The 21056-nt window shown below is 29.5% G+C and overlaps 1 protein-coding gene and 1 long non-coding RNA gene across 3 annotated transcripts; one reads left to right on the top strand and one right to left on the bottom strand.

Moving 5' to 3' along the window:
- Positions 1 to 3007: 3007 nt before the first annotated feature.
- Positions 3008 to 5954, bottom strand: LOC129314387 (uncharacterized). Of its 2 annotated transcripts, XR_008594098.1 has the most exons (4): positions 5498 to 5954; positions 5237 to 5377; positions 4368 to 4436; positions 3008 to 3298 (listed from the first exon to the last, which is right to left on the bottom strand). It is a non-coding gene; the product is annotated as an uncharacterized LOC129314387 (long non-coding RNA). The 2 variants fall into 2 exon arrangements; XR_008594097.1 differs by lacking the exon at positions 4368 to 4436.
- Positions 5955 to 10717: 4763 nt separating this feature from the next.
- On the top strand, positions 10718 to 13321 carry LOC129313859 (receptor-like protein EIX2). Its single transcript, XM_054957257.1, has one exon. The coding sequence runs from the start codon at positions 10718 to 10720 to the stop codon at positions 13319 to 13321; it is 2604 nt and encodes an 867-aa protein (XP_054813232.1).
- Positions 13322 to 21056: the final 7735 nt, after the last annotated feature.

Below are 21056 nucleotides of genomic sequence, written 5' to 3'. Positions count from 1 at the left end.
GATGTGACATTGACTAATTCACACATGGTAGGTGATGTAATACTAACATGGCAATGAAGACTTAAGGAATTTAGTTTTTATTTTTTAGAAATGGATTTAAAGACTATTTCATTTTGTCTCTATCATTTTATATAATTTTTGGAGTATTTATAGCAACAAATTTTTTATAAAAATTAGAGATGACATTTTTTATTTAGGTACAAAATAAATCTGTCTATAATCAATAATGACTTAAAAAATCTATCTTTAAGCATTTAGCAATGCTTTTTTTGAAATACTGCGATATTCGTTTCTAAATTCATTTCTACTTGTTTAGAGATAAATTTTTCAAATAGTTAGAGACAAATTATTGAATATCTCTAAACAATATTTTTTTTTGTAGTGACGTAAAATATTTTGTTTAAATGGGTTAAATTTTAATCGAAATTCCTGCTATCTTTATTATTGCTTAATCATGAAACTCGGTATACTATTTAAAAATTAAGGAGCATCAAACACGAAATATAATCAACATTATACTTTAAGAAAATGACAAATAACAAGTGATTTTATATAAGAAAAAAAAATCTAATTCGAAAGAATCTACTCCCACAAACTACTCCTAGTGTTTCCTAAAATATAAAAAAGTAGTTGCTCAAAACATTATGTTTAAAGAAGGTATCATTCAAGACAATAATGCTCCTTTTTTTAAGAAAAAAATTAGCACAAACATTTTTAAAATTTTATTAAAATTACACAGTTTTCTATTTCTAAAATAAAATAAATTACACTCATCTCTTTTGAACTTTGCTCACAATATTATTAGAAAAATTGTGATTCAAAGACAAATTCTAGGCTTGGCCTAGCTTCATATTTTTAATTTACAAAATAACTTTATAATTTTATATTTTCATTCTATTCCATGACAAAGAACCTACTGTAATCTTGTAATATTCATTATATATAGGGAAGATGTTCACAAAACAACGAAACCAATTAAATTCGCAGAAGATAAGGTCGGCTTGTATCGCCTTATAAAATTGTTTGAATGTAAAGCAATGGTTTGCATGGATGACCTCATCTAGTCGACTTCCAACAGGTAGTTAAAAAGAAAAAAGAAAAAAAAAGAATCCATTTTATTAATATTCAATAGGCAGTTGAATTACACAAGTTAATGGGATTGCGAAGGATGATTTAGACGTGAAATTAAAATATCTTAATTTTCTCAATAATAAAAATTAATGCTAATAGTTAAAAATTTATCTAATAATAAAATAAGTTCACACTACATTTGCTTAATAATTTTGACCTTTGCCATTCAAACTTCTTCTGAAACTAACAAAATCTTATTATATTTATTTATATTTTTTTTTCATATAGCTGACTCCACCTAATAGGATAAGGCTTATTGTTGTTGTATCTTATTTTCCCATGAAAATGCATTTTTCCTATTTTTATTTTTTTTACTTTTTATTTTCTTCTTATTAATTTTTTTTAATTGTTATGACCTCATCCTATCGATTTCCTAAGGACTGGTTAAAAAAAAAAATTTTTGTTCACAATGACCGGTAACAGTTATGGATTAATCTAATCAGTTTTGCTTACTTTCTTTTAACCTTTTCTATTCATCCTACATGCGAAATCAGCAGAGAAATAATAAAAAATCATTTCATTAAATGAATTTATTTTTATCATAAATTAAATAAGAGAAATGGAATGAAAACAATAATTAAAAAAATTTGGAAAAATTACAATTCCCGTTGGCGAGGGTAACGATTTAGGTGGGGGGGGGGTGTGTGTATTAAGTGATTCAAGATTCTCAATTTCCAATTTAAGATTGTCAATTATTTAGGATTTAAATTCTTTAAAATAGATATATGTAAATTTCAGTGAAATTTTTCTTTTTAAATTTTTATTATTTTTATAAAATATAAACTTTCTCTTTCTCTCTTTTTTACAAAAAAATTTGTCGAATTTAATTTCATAAAATTTAAATCCAACTAATTATGTAATAACTAAGAGTTTAGACTTTAGAGCAAGGCTGTGAAACTCACAAATTATAGTAAACTCATGATAATAATGTAAACTTGTATCGCAAACTCATATTGTAAATTTGTAAAAGTTTACCTTTATTAACAAATAACCATTAAAATATGACTATAATTGAATTTAAATATATTAAAAATATAAATAATTAAAATTAAACCCATCTACATTGATAAATTATCATATACAAGACAAAAATTTTAAAATAGGGAAACTTATTTTTGATATTTTTGTTTTTGATTAATAGTAGTTTTTGCATTTCAAGTTTTTTTTTTCTTTAAATTAGATCCTATAACTTTTATGATCAAAATTCTTCATAATAAATACTCAACTCACTCAACTAAAAAAATGACAAGATTTACAAGTTTAACTAAGTTTGCATTTAGTTTGAGTTTATGAATTAGTTGACATAATTTTACAAGTTAGAAACATAAAAAGGTAATCTCGAAGGTAAACTTACAAGTATAATCAAGTTTGTATTTAGTCTGAATTTATGAGTGAGTTGACATAATTTTATCAGTTAAAAACATGAAACATTAAACTCAAAGAGTCAATATAGAGTTTAACAACTATGCTTTAGAGTACGTAGAACATTTTGTCCAAAATGGGTTAAATATTAATCTAAGTTGCCGTTATTTTTTTTTTATTGCTTAATTTCCATGCCACATGAACCACGAAACTTAGTATGTTTAAAAACTAAGAAGCATCAAACACGAAATATAATCAACATTATACGTGAAGAAAATAACAAATAACAAGTGATTTTACGTACGAAGCAAATCCAATGAAAAGAATATACTCTCATAAACTACTCGTAGTGTTTCTGTCACACCCCAAAATAGGGGGTGACCGTCACAAGATGCGAATCACACATACATCTCGTAAGCCACAAATTCAAGATTTATTTCATTTAATTACAAAAAAATACTCAATTATTCACTGACGTTTTAATACTATTACTACTAATTATTTCAACATCTCGTAAAAATTTTAATAGAACCTTCTCTGTAAATAAGATCTACCAAAATTCTGTATCATAAAAATTTTCCTCAAACGTTATATCTATCAAGAACTCGGCTCTTTCAAGCCAGCAGACAAAATGTATAATAAACTAAGGATTTTAATTATAAGTTATGTGGAGCACCTAATCATATATCTCATGACATAATACATAAATTTCATATTTACATCAATAAGACATATTACAGAGCAAGCCTCCACTCCGAAAACATCCATCATTGGTAAGCAAGACGTACAGCGTCAATTATGCTATCTGAGACCAAAATAATTTTTCAGTGAATAACGTCCCAACAATAAATAATTTAACATGAATAAAATGAAAAGTTTGAAATAGTTGTGTAAGTTAAATAGACAAAATCTTTATAAAAATTTAATAAACTTCACAATAAAATGGCTCTGTAAATTTCAAATAAAACCTCAAATTATTGAACTATTATATCAAATGTTAATTTCACTTGATTTTAAGAAGTCTCATAACGGAAATAAATACTTATAAATAAATTACTCAATAAAAAACAATTGGATATCAAATCACCAAATAATCAGATTCATAACCATAGGAACTTATCAAAACAATTATCAAACGTGGACACACAGTCCACGAAGGTAAATAATCCAAACGCGGCTTGTGCCACGAAGACAAACGTGGACACACAATCCACGAGGGTAAGTAACCAAACGCAGCCAAAGCCACGAAACAAACGTGGACACCCAGTCCACGAGGGTAATACTAACCAAACGCGGTTCAAAGCCACGAAATCAAATGTGAGTACAATGCCCACGAATAACCATCCCTCCGTTCCACGTGCGTTGGCCATCGCACGGGACTAGCACCTCCTATAAACACCTTGCTAGTTAAGTGTACCATGGCGCGCGAAGGGCTAACAGAACTGCCGTTAGCAACCAGTGTTTCGTATAAAGTCTCTTTTTAAAACCATTTTCAAACATGCGAGAAAATCATCATTTTCAAGATACAGTTCTCATTCTCAAAATCAAACTCGCATGAATACTTTTGAGCATTAAAACATGCCACGATAAAATTTCATATCTGAAGTCCATGTTTGGCATTTATTGCATAACTCAGAATAACCCGGGTTGATAAAAAATAATCTCATCAATTTTTTTAAAAGTATTCATTATAAATAAACATACGCATACCATAACTCAATTATCTTTCAAAACTTCTTTATAATTTCCCAAAATAAGAATTTAAATGACAAAATATTCAATACTTAACATAATTGTCATTAAAATGATTTGCATAAATATAATATTTCAAAAACTAATTTTATGATAAAGCAGTTGGGACGCTATCCACTTACCTATAATATGCCCGAGCATCAAAATTCATTTCTTAGAACTTCAATCAACTCTTCCTTTATCTTAGCATCCTATTCAATATAAAGAAATATTTAATGGACTTACTTTAGTTAGATAAGTTATTTTCCAATATTGAAAACACTATAGTGAATTGACTTCAAATCATTATAATTTAATCAACCAAATCTTAATTTCTTCCATCCTTTTAATACTTTACATGCCTACTTCCCATCCAACAAATTGCTTATATCTTAATTTGTTTTCCCAACCATTCTTTAAATTATGTAACCAAACATTAATCAGGTTGCGTATAAACATATCTAAATACACACACACACCCCCACATTTACTCTCTCAAGTCATCGAACATCTTTCATGCATATCAAGATTAAATAATTAAACAATACTAAGGTTTGTAAGTATCAACCATTAGACTCTCAAGAGCTTAGCTAATCAATTCTTCCTCAAATCTCAAGTTAATGCATCAATAACCTATACCAAGTATGCTAAAAAATTTTTTTTTTAGTAAACATTCAGAAAAATACATATTCAAGTAGACTCCACCTAACAGACATTTCATCTAACAACTTGTAAACATCAAATCTTAATTTATAATTTCAAATTAATTTCTTATCAATTCTCATTCTAGTCAAATTCTCAATATCAATCAATCTAACAAAATTTAATTTAGATTAGAATCCAGACCCATATATATATATATCGTTATGAAGCTTTGGAAATCACTTTCTAGCTCCCACAACAGCACGAGCAACAGCAGTAGAATACTCTCAAAAAAGTTCTGTAATTTCAACATCAACTCACACTTCCTCTCACGCAAGTTCATCAAGGAAGAAAGCTGAAGAGTTCTCACCTTAGTTAGCCGACAGTGCACACACACAGAGGGAGGAAGAAAAATGAATCCACAACTGAACAGGGGAAGAAGAATATAGCAATATTTCTGCCTCAACCCACGAATTAATCCTTCCACAGCACCATATCAGCTCTTCCTTCACTTCCCAACCACAAACAAACAAAACAAAGGAGGAAGAAACCAAGAGGCTATCAACCGAATAGGAAGAGAAGATAAGATTTTTGTCTGAACCAAAAAGAAGGAAAACAGAGCATCACTCACGAGAAGAAAAACGAACTCAGCGCTGATTCAGATTGGCGATCAGTACACCCACTCCAGCGACCTGATTTCTTCCATCAGCCAACGACCCAGATGTGCACAGCAAGATAGAACAGCAGCACGAAAAAGAAAACGAACAGAGGCAGAGAGCATGAAGAAGGACTCGCTAATGGCAGCACCTACAGAGACACACTGACAGAAAAAGAACAAGAAGGACGTTTCCAACCGTCTACAGCCTCTAGAAACTCAGCCTTTTACGCATACCGACAACGTAGATACAGCAAGGAAAACAAAACAGAGATAAGAAGAATCATGGAGAACCTGGGCATTTTTGCAAGGCAGTGCTGAGCATCCACGATCGCCGGTGACACGGGGAGAACATTAGAGAAGGAAGGATGGGGAAGACCGATGGAGAAGACAGAGAAGCTCAAAATTTCTAGACCCAGAATTTCTCTCCCTCTCTCCCCTCGTGCTCTGTTCTTGACCGACCAGGGAAAGAAATTTAAAGGGATAAGGTTTATTAGGGAAAATTACAAGAAACCCTATAGATATTTTCTAAAATTACACAAGAGGTAAGGGCATTTTGGTAACTTCATTCGATGCCAACAAAAATGAAATTTCCTCTAATATAAGTAAGATTTGAACCTCCTACCTCCAAGTAACAAATTACCATAGTTCCCACTAAATCATTACTCCCTATTTATTATATATGTAAAACAATAAAATAAAATATCTATTGAAAGAAAAAAAATCATTTAATTTATCTTCTTTCTTTTTTTTCTTTTTTTTTTTGAAAAAAAATTTTAAGGTTATTACAGTTTCCTAGAAGACAAAAAAATAGTTGTTCAAAACATTATTTTTAAAGAAGATATCATTCAAGACAATAATGCTCCTTTCTTTATATATATATATATATATATATAATAGCACAGGCTTTAGTTCCTACATTGATGACGCGAGTTTTCTTCAAGTCCACAATGCAAAGGTTGTTACGCGAATGGAAAATATTATAGAAATTACCAAATAAAAAATAAGAAAACAATTGAAAATATTAATCTCGAGTCCCACTCAAATAATCTAAATAGGAAAAAAATCCCATGAAATTACAAAATTATTCTTAAATTACATGTCTTTTTGTTGGAGTTGTCAATTTATTAGAGGAAAAATTATATACTTAACCTTATACGTAAGGTTCTTATTTTCAACTAAATCAGAACATATGTGTCATTTGTATATTGTTTATTTTAAAATAAATTCTTGTCATTAATATTATCAATGCATTAAAATCTCCTTATTTTGATTTGATAGAATAAAAGTACATTAAACATATAAGGTTAAGTACATAATAAGTATTGCTCTTTATTAGAATGAATTGAAGTTGTCAATATAAATTTTAAATGCTCTTGAAGTTGATATCTTTGAATTTTTGTGAATTTATTTTTTTCTATTTTTTCTTATTATTTTATTTTTATAAAACATTAAATCTTCTCTTTTTCCTTTAACAAGATAAACTCCACATAAATTTACAAATCTCAACATCGGAGAATTTAGAAATGTCAATATATTGTTAGATATTTGTTGGTGGAGTTGTTTATTTGACGACTAAATAGTACTAATTAACAATTATCTGATAGTAATTGATAACTTCAATAAAAAAACATGAGTTTAGACTGATTTTATGATTTTATGAAACTTTTTTATATTTAGATTATTCCTGGAAAACGGAGATTAATTTTCCGAAAATAATTTAGATGTTAGAGTACGTAAAATATTTTGTTCAACATGGGTTAAATATTAGTCGAAATTCCTGCTATATTTATTATTGCTTAATTTATTCCTTGTAACATACCCAAAACAAGTCATATGAGAACATGAAAGTCAGTATACTATTAAAAATCAAGGAGCATCAAACACGAAATATAATCAACATTATACTTTAAGAAAATGACAAATAACAAGTGATTTTATATACGCATACGAAGCAAATCTAATTGGAAAGAATCTGAATCTACTCCCATAAACTACTCCAAGTGTTTCTTAAAATATAAAAAAGTAGTCGTGCAAAATATTATTTTTAAAAAAGTTATCATTCAAGATGATAATGCTCATTGGCAAAAAAAAAAAAAAAGGACAATAATGATCCTCTTTTTTTTTTGTAGTTTCTCGTGAATGGAAAATGTCATAGAAATTGAGAAAATAAGAAAATATTTTGAAAAAATAACTCTCAAATCACAAAATACATAAAAAAAATCCATAAAATACAGATGTATTTGATTGGGGCTACATAACGGCTCTTCTACGCCTCTCTAGAATTTTGTTGTTAATCTTATGTGTACTTGATTTCCCTTTTTGTTAATTATAAATACTCTAACAATTTAATAACATATAGTTTGCCAATAAAAAGCGATAACTAAAAAATACCAAGACTTAATATGTGGAGAGGAGTGGTTTCTTATCCTTGCAGTCATCGAATTTGCACCACTCCTTTAATTTCTGCTGTATATATTTTGGACTAAATGGATGAGTTACATGTACTATTTATAAGTTAGAAACACTTAATTGACACGGCAATGATTTTTTTATTTAAAAGATAAAAATATTTTTTTAAAAATACTTTTTAATTTATTTTTTATTCATGCTATTCTTTTTTAAATTAATTTATACTAAAAAATAAATATATGTAAAAAACTAAAAAAAAGGTTGAACTAAGAATGAAACATATGTGAGACAAACTTGCTTCAATTAACTAAGAAAGAAGGGGGGCGGGGACTCTGCAAGCATTTTTTTTTTTAAACCATAATATTCGAGTTGAAGAAAAAGTTGTTTTCATTGGTGAGAACATAAATGTTGAGTACTTATTATTTACGTCCGGTGCTTTCATTTTAATTAACATGACCTTTTCCTGCATTGACTTGTCATATTCATTATTTTCTTCGTGACTTCAAGTCTACAACGTAAATTAAGGTTTCATCGATGACTACAGGGTACCTTGTTGCCCATTCATAGGGAAAAATAAATTAATTAAGCAAATAAAGAGGAGCAATAATTATGCAGACATATTGTTGGAGAAAAAAATAACAAAGGGGGATCGCTTATATACATCATGGATTATGTCGTGAAGACAAACAATAAAAGGGAAGAATTAACCTGCACGTCATGATAATTTTTCTCAATTTTAAATGAGGTTTTTACAGTTTCTTTTATTTTAATCAAGTACTTGTAGTTTAATATATTAAATATGTAAATTTTTGAAAGTTAAAATTAATAAATTTTCCAAACAAATATCCTTTTAGAATTTATAGAAAATTTACTTGAATACTTTACCTGAAATCCAAAAAAGAAAATTTGATTTGATACACTGTTTAAATTTTTATTAATTGTTTATTAAAATTCTGTAAGTATTAAAATATTTAAAAGACAACTTAATTATATAAATTTTGAGTTATAAAAATTATGTAATTAATTCTAACATTGTATAATCATTTAATAAAAATATAAAAGTTCTTAGTTTTGCTTTTAAAGAAAAAATTCAAGGATTTTAATTTTTGGGGTTAAAAAATATAATTAATGAATCAATTAAAAGAAAATGAATTGCAAAGACCTAATGTAAAATTAACGAAAACTATAATAGCTCGCTGATATAGTTCAATATAAGATTTAAATCCTCTTGAAGTTTATATCTTTGAATTTTTGTGAAGTTTTCCTTTCCTGCTACTTTTATTTTTATTATTTTTATAAAGTTTTATATCTTCCCCTGCTTCTTTAAAAAGGTAAATTTCACATAAATTCACATATCTCAACTTTGAAAAATTTGGATCCGTCAATATATTGTTAGATATTTGTTGGTGGGCTACCAACAAATATCTAACAATATATTGACGGATTATCTAATAGTAATTGTCAATTGACAACAATTGTTAGATATTGTAATAATTAACAATTATCTAATAGTAATTGACAACTTCAATTAAAAAATCATGAATTTAGACTAATTTTGCGGTTTTATGAAACTTTTTTATATCTAGATTATTTCTGGGAAGATGAGATTAATTTTCCAAAATAATTTAGATGTTAGAGTACGTAAAATGTTTTGTTCGAAGTGGGTCAACTATCAATCGAAATTCCCGCTGTCTTTATTATTGCTTAATTTATTCCTTGTAACATGACCAAAACAATTCATATGACTATATGAGAGCATGAAAATCAGTATGCTATTTAATAATTAAGGAGCATCAAACACGAAATATAGCCAGCGTTATACTTTAAGAAAACGACAAATAACAAGTGATTTTATATAAGAAGCAAATCCAATTCGAGAGAATCTACTCCTAATGTTTCCTAAATTATAAAAAAGTAGTTGTTCGAAACATTATTTTAAAATGATATCATTCAAGACAGTAATGCTCACTGGCCTGAAAAAAAAAAAATGCATAGAATAATTCTCCATTTTTTCTCTTGTAATCAGCGTAGGCTTTGGTTCCTGCATTAACGTGTTCTTTTCTTCAATTCCATATGAAACTTTAGAGTAATTTGTAATTTCATGAAACTTTTCTATATTGAAACTACTTGTGTGAAATGTAAAAGAGATTTTTCTAAATTATATTTAGAAGTTAGATTACGTAAAATATTTTGTTCAAACTGGGTTAATATTAATCGAAGTTCCCGCTATCTTATTCTTGCTTGATTTCCTCGTAACATTGTCCGTGTTAAATCAAATGGTTAAAATGTTAAGTTGAAATAAAAGTAAGTTATATTTTCTGCGAAATTCAAGGAATTAAAATAAAATTTTGCGTATTTTTTCTGAACAATATACAAGAGTGTGTGTGTGTGTGTGTTTTTTTTTTTTTTTTTGTATCACTTTCATTCCCTCCGTGGCTCTGTGGAATGAATATGAGAGAATATACTCTTTATTTAAATATCAATTGGCATTCCTCGAGCCCTTCCACACGGCCAAAGAAACAGCATATTGTTGGTTGGTCAAGTCAAATTGCTTTGTCGTGCGCAAACCAGAGTTCCAATATCAGGTGATATGCCTCCTTGTAATGAGGATAACTAAACGTTATTTTCCAAAGAATATCAAAGACGACATGTTCTATATAAATATCACTCACTGGGGGACGATCCCTTCTCATCAAACCATATCGATCTTGACTGATCATGGATTCCTCATTCCCCTCTTTTGTTAAGGATATTTTACTGCCATGCTTTCTAATATTTGCAATCATGCTCCCCAAAGGCATGTGTGCTTTGAGAGCGCATTGTAATGAAAAAGACCACCACCTTCTCTTAAACTTCAAACACACTGTTACTGATCCATCTCACATCCTCTCTAGTTGGTCTCACGAGCAACATTGCTGTGAATGGGTTGGAGTTCAATGTGACAACACCACTGGTAGAGTCACAGAGCTTAGTCTCCCTTGTTCTCCTGAACTCTCTGCTAATACTTGTGAGTATGACAAAGAAAACTGTCTCGCAGGTGAACTTCACTTATCTTTGCTTCAACTTGAATTTCTGAATTACTTGGATTTGAGCAATCATGACTTCCAAGCTGTCATCCTCAATGATTGTCCTCATTCATGTGAAAATATTAATTCTTCCAATCTTCTTTATCTTGATTTGTCATATAATGAGGATCTCCATTTTGATAATCTTCATTGGCTTTCTATTTTTCCCTCCTTGGAACATGTTAACCTTAGGGGCATTAATCTTCAAGGAAAAGTTGACTGGATTCAACTACCAACTCTGCTTCCTTCAATCAAAGAGTTACGCTTTGATAGCTGTCAACTTAGAAACATCAATCCATTTCTCCAGTATGTCAATCTTACTTCACTTGAATTCATTGGCCTTTCTGATAACAGCTTTAGCTCTCTCTTGCCTGTTTGGTTATTCAATCTTAGTGATGTCACTTTTATTGACCTGAGCTATAATAATTTTCAAGACCAGTTCCCAAAGGGGTTACTGAACCTTCGAAAATTACAAGCCTTGCATTTAAAGCACAACAAACTCATCGGACCCATTCCAGATTGGTTAGGCCAACTTGAACATCTACAAGAAGTTGATGTTAGTGAAAATTTATTTTCTGGTCCTATACCCTCAACTTTGGGAAATTTAACATCCTTGACTCACCTCCATGTCTCCTCAAATCATTTAGCGGGTAGTCTTCCAGAAAGTCTTGGGCAACTCTTGAACTTGGGCGTATTAGAATTTGATGATAATCACTTAACAGGCCATGTGTGTGAAAGAAATTTTGCCAATCTCTCAAAGCTGACTGTTCTGTCCATGGGATCTCCAGGCTTGATCTTTGAATTTGACTCTCTTTGGATTCCTCCTTTTCAACTTGAACAAGTTGGTTTGTCATACATGGTGGGTCCTAACCTTCCTACATGGCTATATACCCAAACATCTCTTGCGTTATTACAAATTACTTACTCAAGCTTTTCATTGAAATCCCAAGACAAATTTTGGGACCTTGTGGCCCAAGTGCCACGCTTGTACTTAACGTACAACACAATTGTTGCGGACATCTCTAATGTGTTACTGAACTCTACAGACGTGAGGTTATATTCAAATCAAATCCGAGGAACCCTCCCTCGATTGTCACCCAATGTTGTCTGGTTCAATGCCAAAAACAATTCTTTCCATGGATCCCTTTCTCCATTATTATGTCAGAAAATGAGTGGAAGATGCCAGTTAATATATTTGGTCTTGTCTGATAATTTTTTGTCAGGGGAGCTAACTGATTGTTGGACGAATTGGAAATCGTTAGCTATTATTAGTCTCAGCAACAATAATCTAGCAGGAACAATCCCAAGATCATTGATCTTTTTGTCTAATCTTACAGTTTTGCATCTCAACAAAAATAACTTACTTGGGGAGTTACCTTTATCATTGAAAAATTGCCAGAACCTGCAAGACCTTGATGTTGGAGAAAATAAATTATCAGGATACATACCATATTGGATAGGACATAACGCAAGGGTTCTCCGCTTAAGATCCAATCAATTTAGTGGAATTATTCCCCCACAAATTTGCCAATTAACTTCCCTCATAGTATTGGATTTTGCGGAGAACAACATATTTGGTTCAATACCACCTTGCCTACATAATATGAAAGCCATGGCATTCCCTCGTTCTTCAGAGCTTTCTAGCATTTGCATCACAAGTCAAGGTTTTGTTTACAAAATCATTGACAGTGCTATGTTGCATATAAAAGGGCAAGAATGGTTCTATGAAGGAAACTTGAGATTGATGCGTAGTATTGATCTATCCGGCAACAACTTATCTGGAATGATACCTCCAAATATATACAGCCTCTTTGAATTGCTTTCTTTGAACTTGTCTCATAATCGATTTGAAGGGAACATACCAATAGAGATTGGCAACTTGAAACAGTTGGAGTCTCTTGATCTTGCAAACAATCAACTTTCAGGTGAAATTCCCCAAAGTATAACTCAATTGTCTTTCTTGGAAGTCTTGGACCTTTCTTTCAACAATTTCTCAGGAAAGATCCCATTAGGGACCCAACTTCAAGGGTTTGACCCACAAAGTTATATTGGAAATCCAGAACTATGCGGGGTTCCACTGCCAAAGAATTGTGCAGCAGATCAAAAAGACATTAAACCTATTGAACAAAATGAGAATCAAGAAGATGAATTTCTTCCTTCATTCTACATGGGGTTGGGAGTGGGATTTGCCATAGCTTTCTGGGGAGTCTGTGGTGCCATTTTTTTCAATAGGAATTTCCGGTGTTCTTACTTCAGATTCCTCTATCACGTCAGAGACAAGCTTTATGTGTTGATGGTCCTCAAGGTGAATCGTTTCCGTTGAAAGTCTTGGCATTTTGGTAAGTGAACAAAAGCTACTCGTTTATGTTTTAACTAAGCTCTTTTTTTAGAAGAAAAATATAATGTTGATTGTTTTAATTTTTTTCCCCATCAATATTTACATCATAAAATAACTATGTTAAAAAGGCATGCTTTAGATCCTATACATTTACTATTTTGGAGTTTTAGTGCCCTTGAAATTAATTATTTGTAATGGAGCAGGTTATTGTTATGCATACTTCAATATGTCACCTCGAGTCTTTATGACGAACCCTGCAAAGGTGGACGAAGTGGTGTTACGTCATCGAAGACATGCATATTGCCAGTGTAGATGTCAAGCTTTTAATTACTTTATGAGTTAGTTTTGACTGGCTTCAATAATTTTGTTGTACTTGAGATTATAGTTCATGGGTTTTGTACAATGATTTAAACTTGTAAAAATTTGACGGATTTTATAAAATGATTTTAGTATTTTTTTTTTGTAAGAGACTTTATGTAAATATATTGATTTAATTTCTTATAATCCATTGTCATTACTCATTAGTCATGGTTGGTTCTGTATATAATATTGTTTTTTCTTGTAATAGGGAAAGATGTATAGCGTTGATAATACAAATTAAAAAGGAACAATTTTTTAAATCAGTTGAGACCTTAATTAAGAAAATGGCGTAATGTAATGTGTGTAACCGGTCTTACTTAGTGTGATAAAACTAATTATTTGTTATTATGGGTTGTAACATGAACAGATACAGAAAATAGACTCCACGTGCGAGTGCGTGTGCGAGTTGATTTGATTGAACTAGCTGGTAGGTCAGTTAATGAAAAATGTTCTAGTAACAAACCCTTGACCTCGCGATACTTTGTGGTTTCCCGGCTTTCAACTTGATGATATTTAATTAGAACACGTGATGGGTTCTACAGTTCCTTCAGCATCAATATGTACACAAACATATCGTTGGAGCTTACAAATTACCAGCTCAAGTGTTCGTTTGAATCTCAACATAGCTTTTTGGACTTTGCAGCTAAGTGGCAAACTTAGTTCAACACGACGAGAATATGATTTTTTTTTTTCTCTCTCTCGTTAACGACGACAATATGATTGATGGAGGTGAGAGTGTTGAGCTTGGACCTATCCTGAGTGATCCAATTTCATTTCAATCATATTGAGATAGGTTTCATCCTGACCAAAAAAACAATAGGGATAGGACTTTATAAGATGAGACTAGACAGGACACATGATTACTCTTGGGATGTCCCTTCGTGTCCCAAATATTAAATATATATTATTATTTTATTTTAAATATATATATTAAATATATTAATGTAATTTATACTTATATGAATTATATCAATTATAATTTTAATACACATAATTATTATTTAAAACTAAAATTTTTTTATATTGATAATTTTAATAACATAAAATAAATAAGGTGATATCTTTTTTTATAATATATTAATTATATTAATGCAATTTATTTTTATATCTATATGTTTTATAACTTTTATTGATCTCGTATATTTTTGAAAGAGTAATTAACTTAGCATTTTTTAACTAAAGTAAAAGAACAATGATTTGATATTATGCTTGGCTTGCCTATTGTTATTGCTCTTATAACCTAGAGATCACTTGCAACTACTATCATAATGTTATACACTTGTAGTTTTAATTGATGTAATTGAATAATTGACTTTAAATTATTGTGATTTATATACTTACGTTATTTTGATCTCAAACTTAACAAATTATATTATTTAAAATTTTAACAAATTTTATTATCTAAATCTTTCTTTGACGTTGTCTGATTTATCGGGACGTCCCGATCTCATCTCGATTCCTAACGAAATGGAACATGACACAAAATTTTAGTCCTGATTGTTTTGTCAATCCAAATAATATCATAGATAATACTCTAATCAATTATGTTCAAAATGTACTTGAGTTAGTTAAACCATTTGACAAATCTCAATTCATTCTTACACCTCCTTGTGGCCCATTTTCAACTATAAATCATAATAAACCAATCAACCATTTTTATATTTTGTTTAGACTTAATAAAATACTATACAAATATCCTATGTAATCCTTTCTCCTATTTTGGTATTTTTTAAATTTCAATCGATAGTTCAAGTCACTTTTTACACAAATATTTCTCCAAGCTATATTATACCAATTTATTTAATATTATTTTCACAAATTTCTTCTTTCAAACATTTTCACAAATATCTTGGTAGCACACATGTATGCACTACAAACTCAAATTCTATTAGTATTCACATTTCTTGGTAGCACTCAAATTTCTCCTCATCCTTCAATTCTTAAGCCAAACTTGAGCTCTAAGGAAATATTTGAATTAATACAGCTTTCCACGACAAATTCCTTTAACAAAAATCAATTTTTAACTCTAAAGTCACCAAATCCATCCATCTTCATCTTACTCTTAATTCTAAAATTTTCAATTTGAAATCAACTTTCCCTCCCCATTAAATGCACAAGGCAACAGAGTGAAGAACAGGGAAAAATTTACAATCTCTACCGCTTAATTATACACACAAAATCAATGAGGAAGGGAAAAATTTGAAGGTCCTAACCTCAATCCATGGCAGAACAAGAGAGAAAAATTTGAAATTCCTTCAAACCAGAACAGCATCACGAACGGGGAAGAGGAGAGAGGGATGAGTTCCACAATCCAGCACATAAACGATGCCACGAAGAAGGAAGAAGCTTACATCGCTGAGCAGTCGAAGAGAGGAGAAGGAGAAAGGATCAACAGTGAAGCAGGACAAAAAAAAAAACCAGAAAAAAAAAAAACAGAGTGGCAGGCAAGGCAAGACTCCAGTGACGGCACTCTCCCAACGGCTGAACGCGACGGCAAAGAGGAACACATCTGACTGTGAGGTTGAAGGAGATGCGACGGGGAAGAGAAGAGCTGTGAAGAACCGACATGATCCCTCCCCCTCTGGCTGCTCTGTTATTTGAATGACCAAGAAGAGAAGAAAAAATCTAAACAAAATGAGAAATTGGGAAAATGACAAAAAGTGGCAAAAAAAATTTCTGTTATTGCATATAAGATAGGAGCATTTTGGTAATTTTACAAAATTTAAAATAAAATAAAACTAAACTTTTGCTTAGTATAATTTAAACTTTAAATCTTCAGATAACTTTCTAGCATAGATTCCACTGGGCTATTACTCTCCGTTTATCATAGAACTAAAATAATTAAATAAAGTATCAATTGAGAGAAAAATTTATATAATTTAAAATTTAAGGTCATTACAATTTTTATGTAGGAAATTGAGATCAAGGACTTTGCTTAATATAAGTGCTAAAAAAGTAATATGGGGTCTATGAATGTTGTTTTATTTAATTATTTATTTTGGATCTATAGCTTATTATATTTATTTAAACCTCCAAATATGTAAAGTAAAATGCTATGTTTTCAAGTCACAAAGTTATGGGAAGAGTGCAAGTGTAAACAATGGTATTGTTTAATTAAAATTTGTTGGTGGATTATTATGACTTGTGCACTAGAAAGCAATATAGATAGGGGTGGAGATAGGGGGCCAGCAAGGGTCACGACTCCTCCTAACTTTTTAATTTTTTTAGTAAAATGTAAGAGTTATATATTTTCAATTCTATATGTAGTCTTTTGCATATGTATAAAGCAACTATTTAAGTAACTTGAAGATATGGTTGTCATAAAATCTACTTATTTTCATTAAAATAATGCTATACATGCTCTTAAAGTATTGGTGTCATTTTATTTTGTTTTCATTTTATATTTGATGAAAGAAATTATGAGAATTATTTTAAACAAACTTTGTTAATCATTGCAACAATAATTCCAAGATATAGTGAATGCTATATGCTTGATATTTATTATAAAATTACTTATCCAAAAGTTAAGAGGTTTGGTATAGATGTTCTTCTAGAAAAAAATTATTATTTTTAATAATCAAGCAATTGAAATTTACGATATAAATGATTTTTATTCTGATATAATTCAATCTCATCGATATAAAATTTTAAGACAATTGACCATTACTATTGTATTGATATGTTTATTTACTTTGATTATCAATTAAAAGAATTAAATAGTAAATTCAATAAGCAAGTAATAAAGCTTACTACATCGAACAGAACTTTAGATTTCAATATAATACATTTAAATCATTTAATGCCTATAGGAATGATAAAATTTTTACCCATTTAATGATAATTCTAAGAAGAAAATTGCTAAAACGTTTATCGTTGAAGTAATAACTAATGATTTTTATACTATGAAAAATCAATGAGAAAAGTTTAAAATATATATATAGTGTTATATATGTGTAAAATTGAATATAAATATGTAAATATATATATTGAAATATTTATATTATGTCAGTGATGTGTGTGTGCGTTTAATGTTTCTTTAATTATTATATATATTTTGTTATCTTAGCCCTCTTGATAAAAATTTCTAGCTCCACACCTGAATGCGAAGGATATGAATTTCTTTGGAATGAAAATTAAAAGATTGGGGTCTAAGAGCAATGCGAGAATATACTGTAATACTTAAGTGGATGAACAATTATGAGTTTTATAAAATTTTAGAGGTTCAATTATTATTATATTGGATGTTTCAAGAATAAATCTTGTTGTGAAGAAAGCTAAGGGATAAATTATGGTGTTGGGATTGCCTCAAGTAAGCCATTCCAATAAATTTACTAACAATTTTTTTTGAAATACTATTTTTTCTTAAATATATTTCATGTTCTATTTTAAATGTTTAATATTTTATTAATTATATTGCTTAAAACTCTTGAAGTTGTAATTTGTATGGTGAAAAGTAGTGGAACTATAATATATCTATAAGTATTCATTATAAAATATATCTTGAAGGCTGATGAAAAGTTTTACTAGCTCAAATAGTAATTTTTATTTGACAACGGCAAATGTGAAATTAGTGAAGAAGTTTATATTGAGATGAATTGAAGTTTTGAAATGTTCATGCCAGTTTGATATTAAAAGTACAAAATTTTATCTTGAAAATGATTAATTTCTTGCATATTTCAAAAGTTTATTTTTAAAGGATTGTATGCAAAGCACTGGTTGCTAATAGTAGTTTTGTTAGTCCTTGGCACCATGGTTAAAACCTTGTTAGTTTGGTATTCGTTGGCATAGTACTCACGTTTGAAGAGCATTACACTCACATTTGTTATCTGTGGGTCTCGTATTTGTGTTTATTTTTGTGGCTTTGATCCGCGTTTAATTAGTATTACTCTCGTAAACTGTATGTTTATGTTTGTTTTGCAGCTTAAATTATGCTTGGTTACTTACCCTCAGGGATTGTGTATCCACATTTGTTTTCGTGGCATAAGCTATGTTTAGTTATTTACTCTCATGGATTGTGAGTTTACAATTGTTACCTATTCTGCAAAAGGCCTCTAGTTTAATTGATTTGTGAATAAATATGTATGTACACACACTTTATTGATTTTAAAAAGTGAATGTTACTATTTTTATTTACCTAGTTTATTTTATTTTACAAGATCAAATGCTAAGGTTTTCTCATTGTAAATTTACTCGTTTGATATTTTTGAAGCTGTATAGAATCTCTTAATTTTCAAATTCAATTATTTCATTATATTGATATTCTCTTTTAAATGTGCACCAGTTTACTTGATGAATTTTATTCATCTTGAATTTTTTAATTTTATTATTGCGATGTTATTCACTAAAAGAATTTTTGGTATGAGATATTGTAGATAGCTATGGACTTCCAGAGGATCATTGAAGGGTATATTTTCAAATTGAAGTTAAAGCATTAATTTGATTAAATTTCTATTTGTTGTCAAACTTGAATTTATATATAATACTATGTAATTTGTAAATTTTATTTTAGATACTCCACATAAACTGTAATTAGGATTTTTGTATTGATTAACTATTATTTGTTTGTCTATTGATAAGAGCAAAAACTCCTTATTGTTGTTTATACTGAAATTGTTGTTATAAATTTTTTTCTTGCAAGATTCTATATTAAATTTCCATAGAAAATTTATGACTTTTGTTGTAATAAAATAAAATAAGGAACCCTACTTGATACCATGAATGTGTTATAACTAAAATATAGAAGCTAATATTAAGGCTAAAGGGATGTGAGTTTCTATGCATCTTCCAAGCCAGTCACACCTAAATTTTAGGGTGTGACAACTTGTATCTTTTACTGATCATTGATGGGTTCTATTACTTTTTGGGATAGCGGAAGCATGTTAGTCATTTTTTTGATGCAAATATATATTATATTATGTAAATTATAACTTACTGCTCCACATAATGTAGTTAGATTCTAATCTTAATTTTCAATTATGTAATTTGTTGGACTAAAGCTAATCTCTCTTACTAGATTAGCTGACAGGTTTTGTTATTATAAAAATTTCAAGAGATCTAAATTATAGGAGAGATTTTGCTAAAATTTCTACAAAATGTTTAAACTTTACAAACTTAGTTATTATATAACTTAGATATTGAAATTTTAGCTTACCCTCTAACTATTTAAGGCTTATGGAATATGAGTTTACCTTGTATTTCATGTTAATTATACTCTTAGTATTGGGGTGTGATAATTATGGAGTATAAATGTAACAATGAGAACATTGAATGCACTTCCCTAAATTAGAATGGGTTAAATACAATCACTCTTTCATATTATTACTCATTAGAACCTTTCATAATCTAGTTCTTGATCCATTTACAGTTTATTATTTTCAACATATATATATATATATATATATATGCTAAAGTATACTTTTGGTCTTCAAATTTTATATAAGGTTTTAGTTCAGGCCCTTAATTTTATAAAGTATCTTTTTAGTCTTCTAATCTTAACACCATAGGCTAAAAATGATTACTTTTGCTGTGTCAATCATTATTAATTAAGAAAAATTTAACTTAATATCTTAACATTTGAGAATATTTTATTAATATTTAAAAGTTCAAGGTAGGAATTTTGATTGATGAAACTAACGGTGTTAGGGTTATAGAATTAAAAAGAAACTTTATAAAATTAAAAGATCAAAAATAAAATTTTGTATCAAGGTAAAAGACTAAATATACATCAATAATAGTTCATAATCATAGTTATATCTCGAACTTTTACAATTAATATCCACACTCCTCTTGTCAACCGCTTCACAAACAGTTTGACATTATTTTATTGGACAATAAAAGTTATAAATATCAAAGATATCATGCCAATGATTGATAAAAATACGCCCCTGCATATAACATTTCATCCTTATTTCACTAACTGAAGTCATACGTTAACGCTTTATCATACACACTAAGATCAGATTCATCCATTTGATTGGATTACTCCAAGCTCCAGTCAAGGACTTCCATGCTCATGATTGGCCTATGGCTCCCCCTCCTGCTGTAATCCTAGTCAAAGGACAACATTGGAGAGAGGACCCTTCAAATTGCTATTCATTGTGCACTAAGAAGTAGCATATCACTTTGTATTAACTTTCCAACTTATGCCATCAATTCCCATATCAACTCCACAACAATTATTGGAATATTTTCAAATGAAGAGATGTGTTTTTGAAAAGTCATGTCTTTTTAAATTAAGGAGTTAATGAAGGGTTATGTAGAGAGTAATAGTCATCAATGTCATGTTTTTCTAAAGGGTTATAAAACTAAAAGGTGTCACTTGGTAAAAGAAAATATATTTCAAGAAAACTTTACAATGTGT

This window comes from Prosopis cineraria, unplaced genomic scaffold (genome assembly GCF_029017545.1).
Source record: "Prosopis cineraria cultivar Desert tree isolate PC_DT_omini unplaced genomic scaffold, ASM2901754v1 PC6, whole genome shotgun sequence".
Classification (NCBI taxonomy): Eukaryota; Viridiplantae; Streptophyta; class Magnoliopsida; order Fabales; family Fabaceae; genus Prosopis; species Prosopis cineraria.
The sequence above is the reverse complement of the archived record's forward strand: the minus strand, read 5'-3'. Positions and strand labels throughout refer to the sequence as shown.

What these genes read in the sequence shown, in the direction of transcription:
- LOC129313859 (XM_054957257.1), top strand. Translation starts at nt 10,718, where the DNA reads ATGCTCCCCAAAGGCATGTGTGCTTTGAGAGCGCATTGTAATGAAAAA.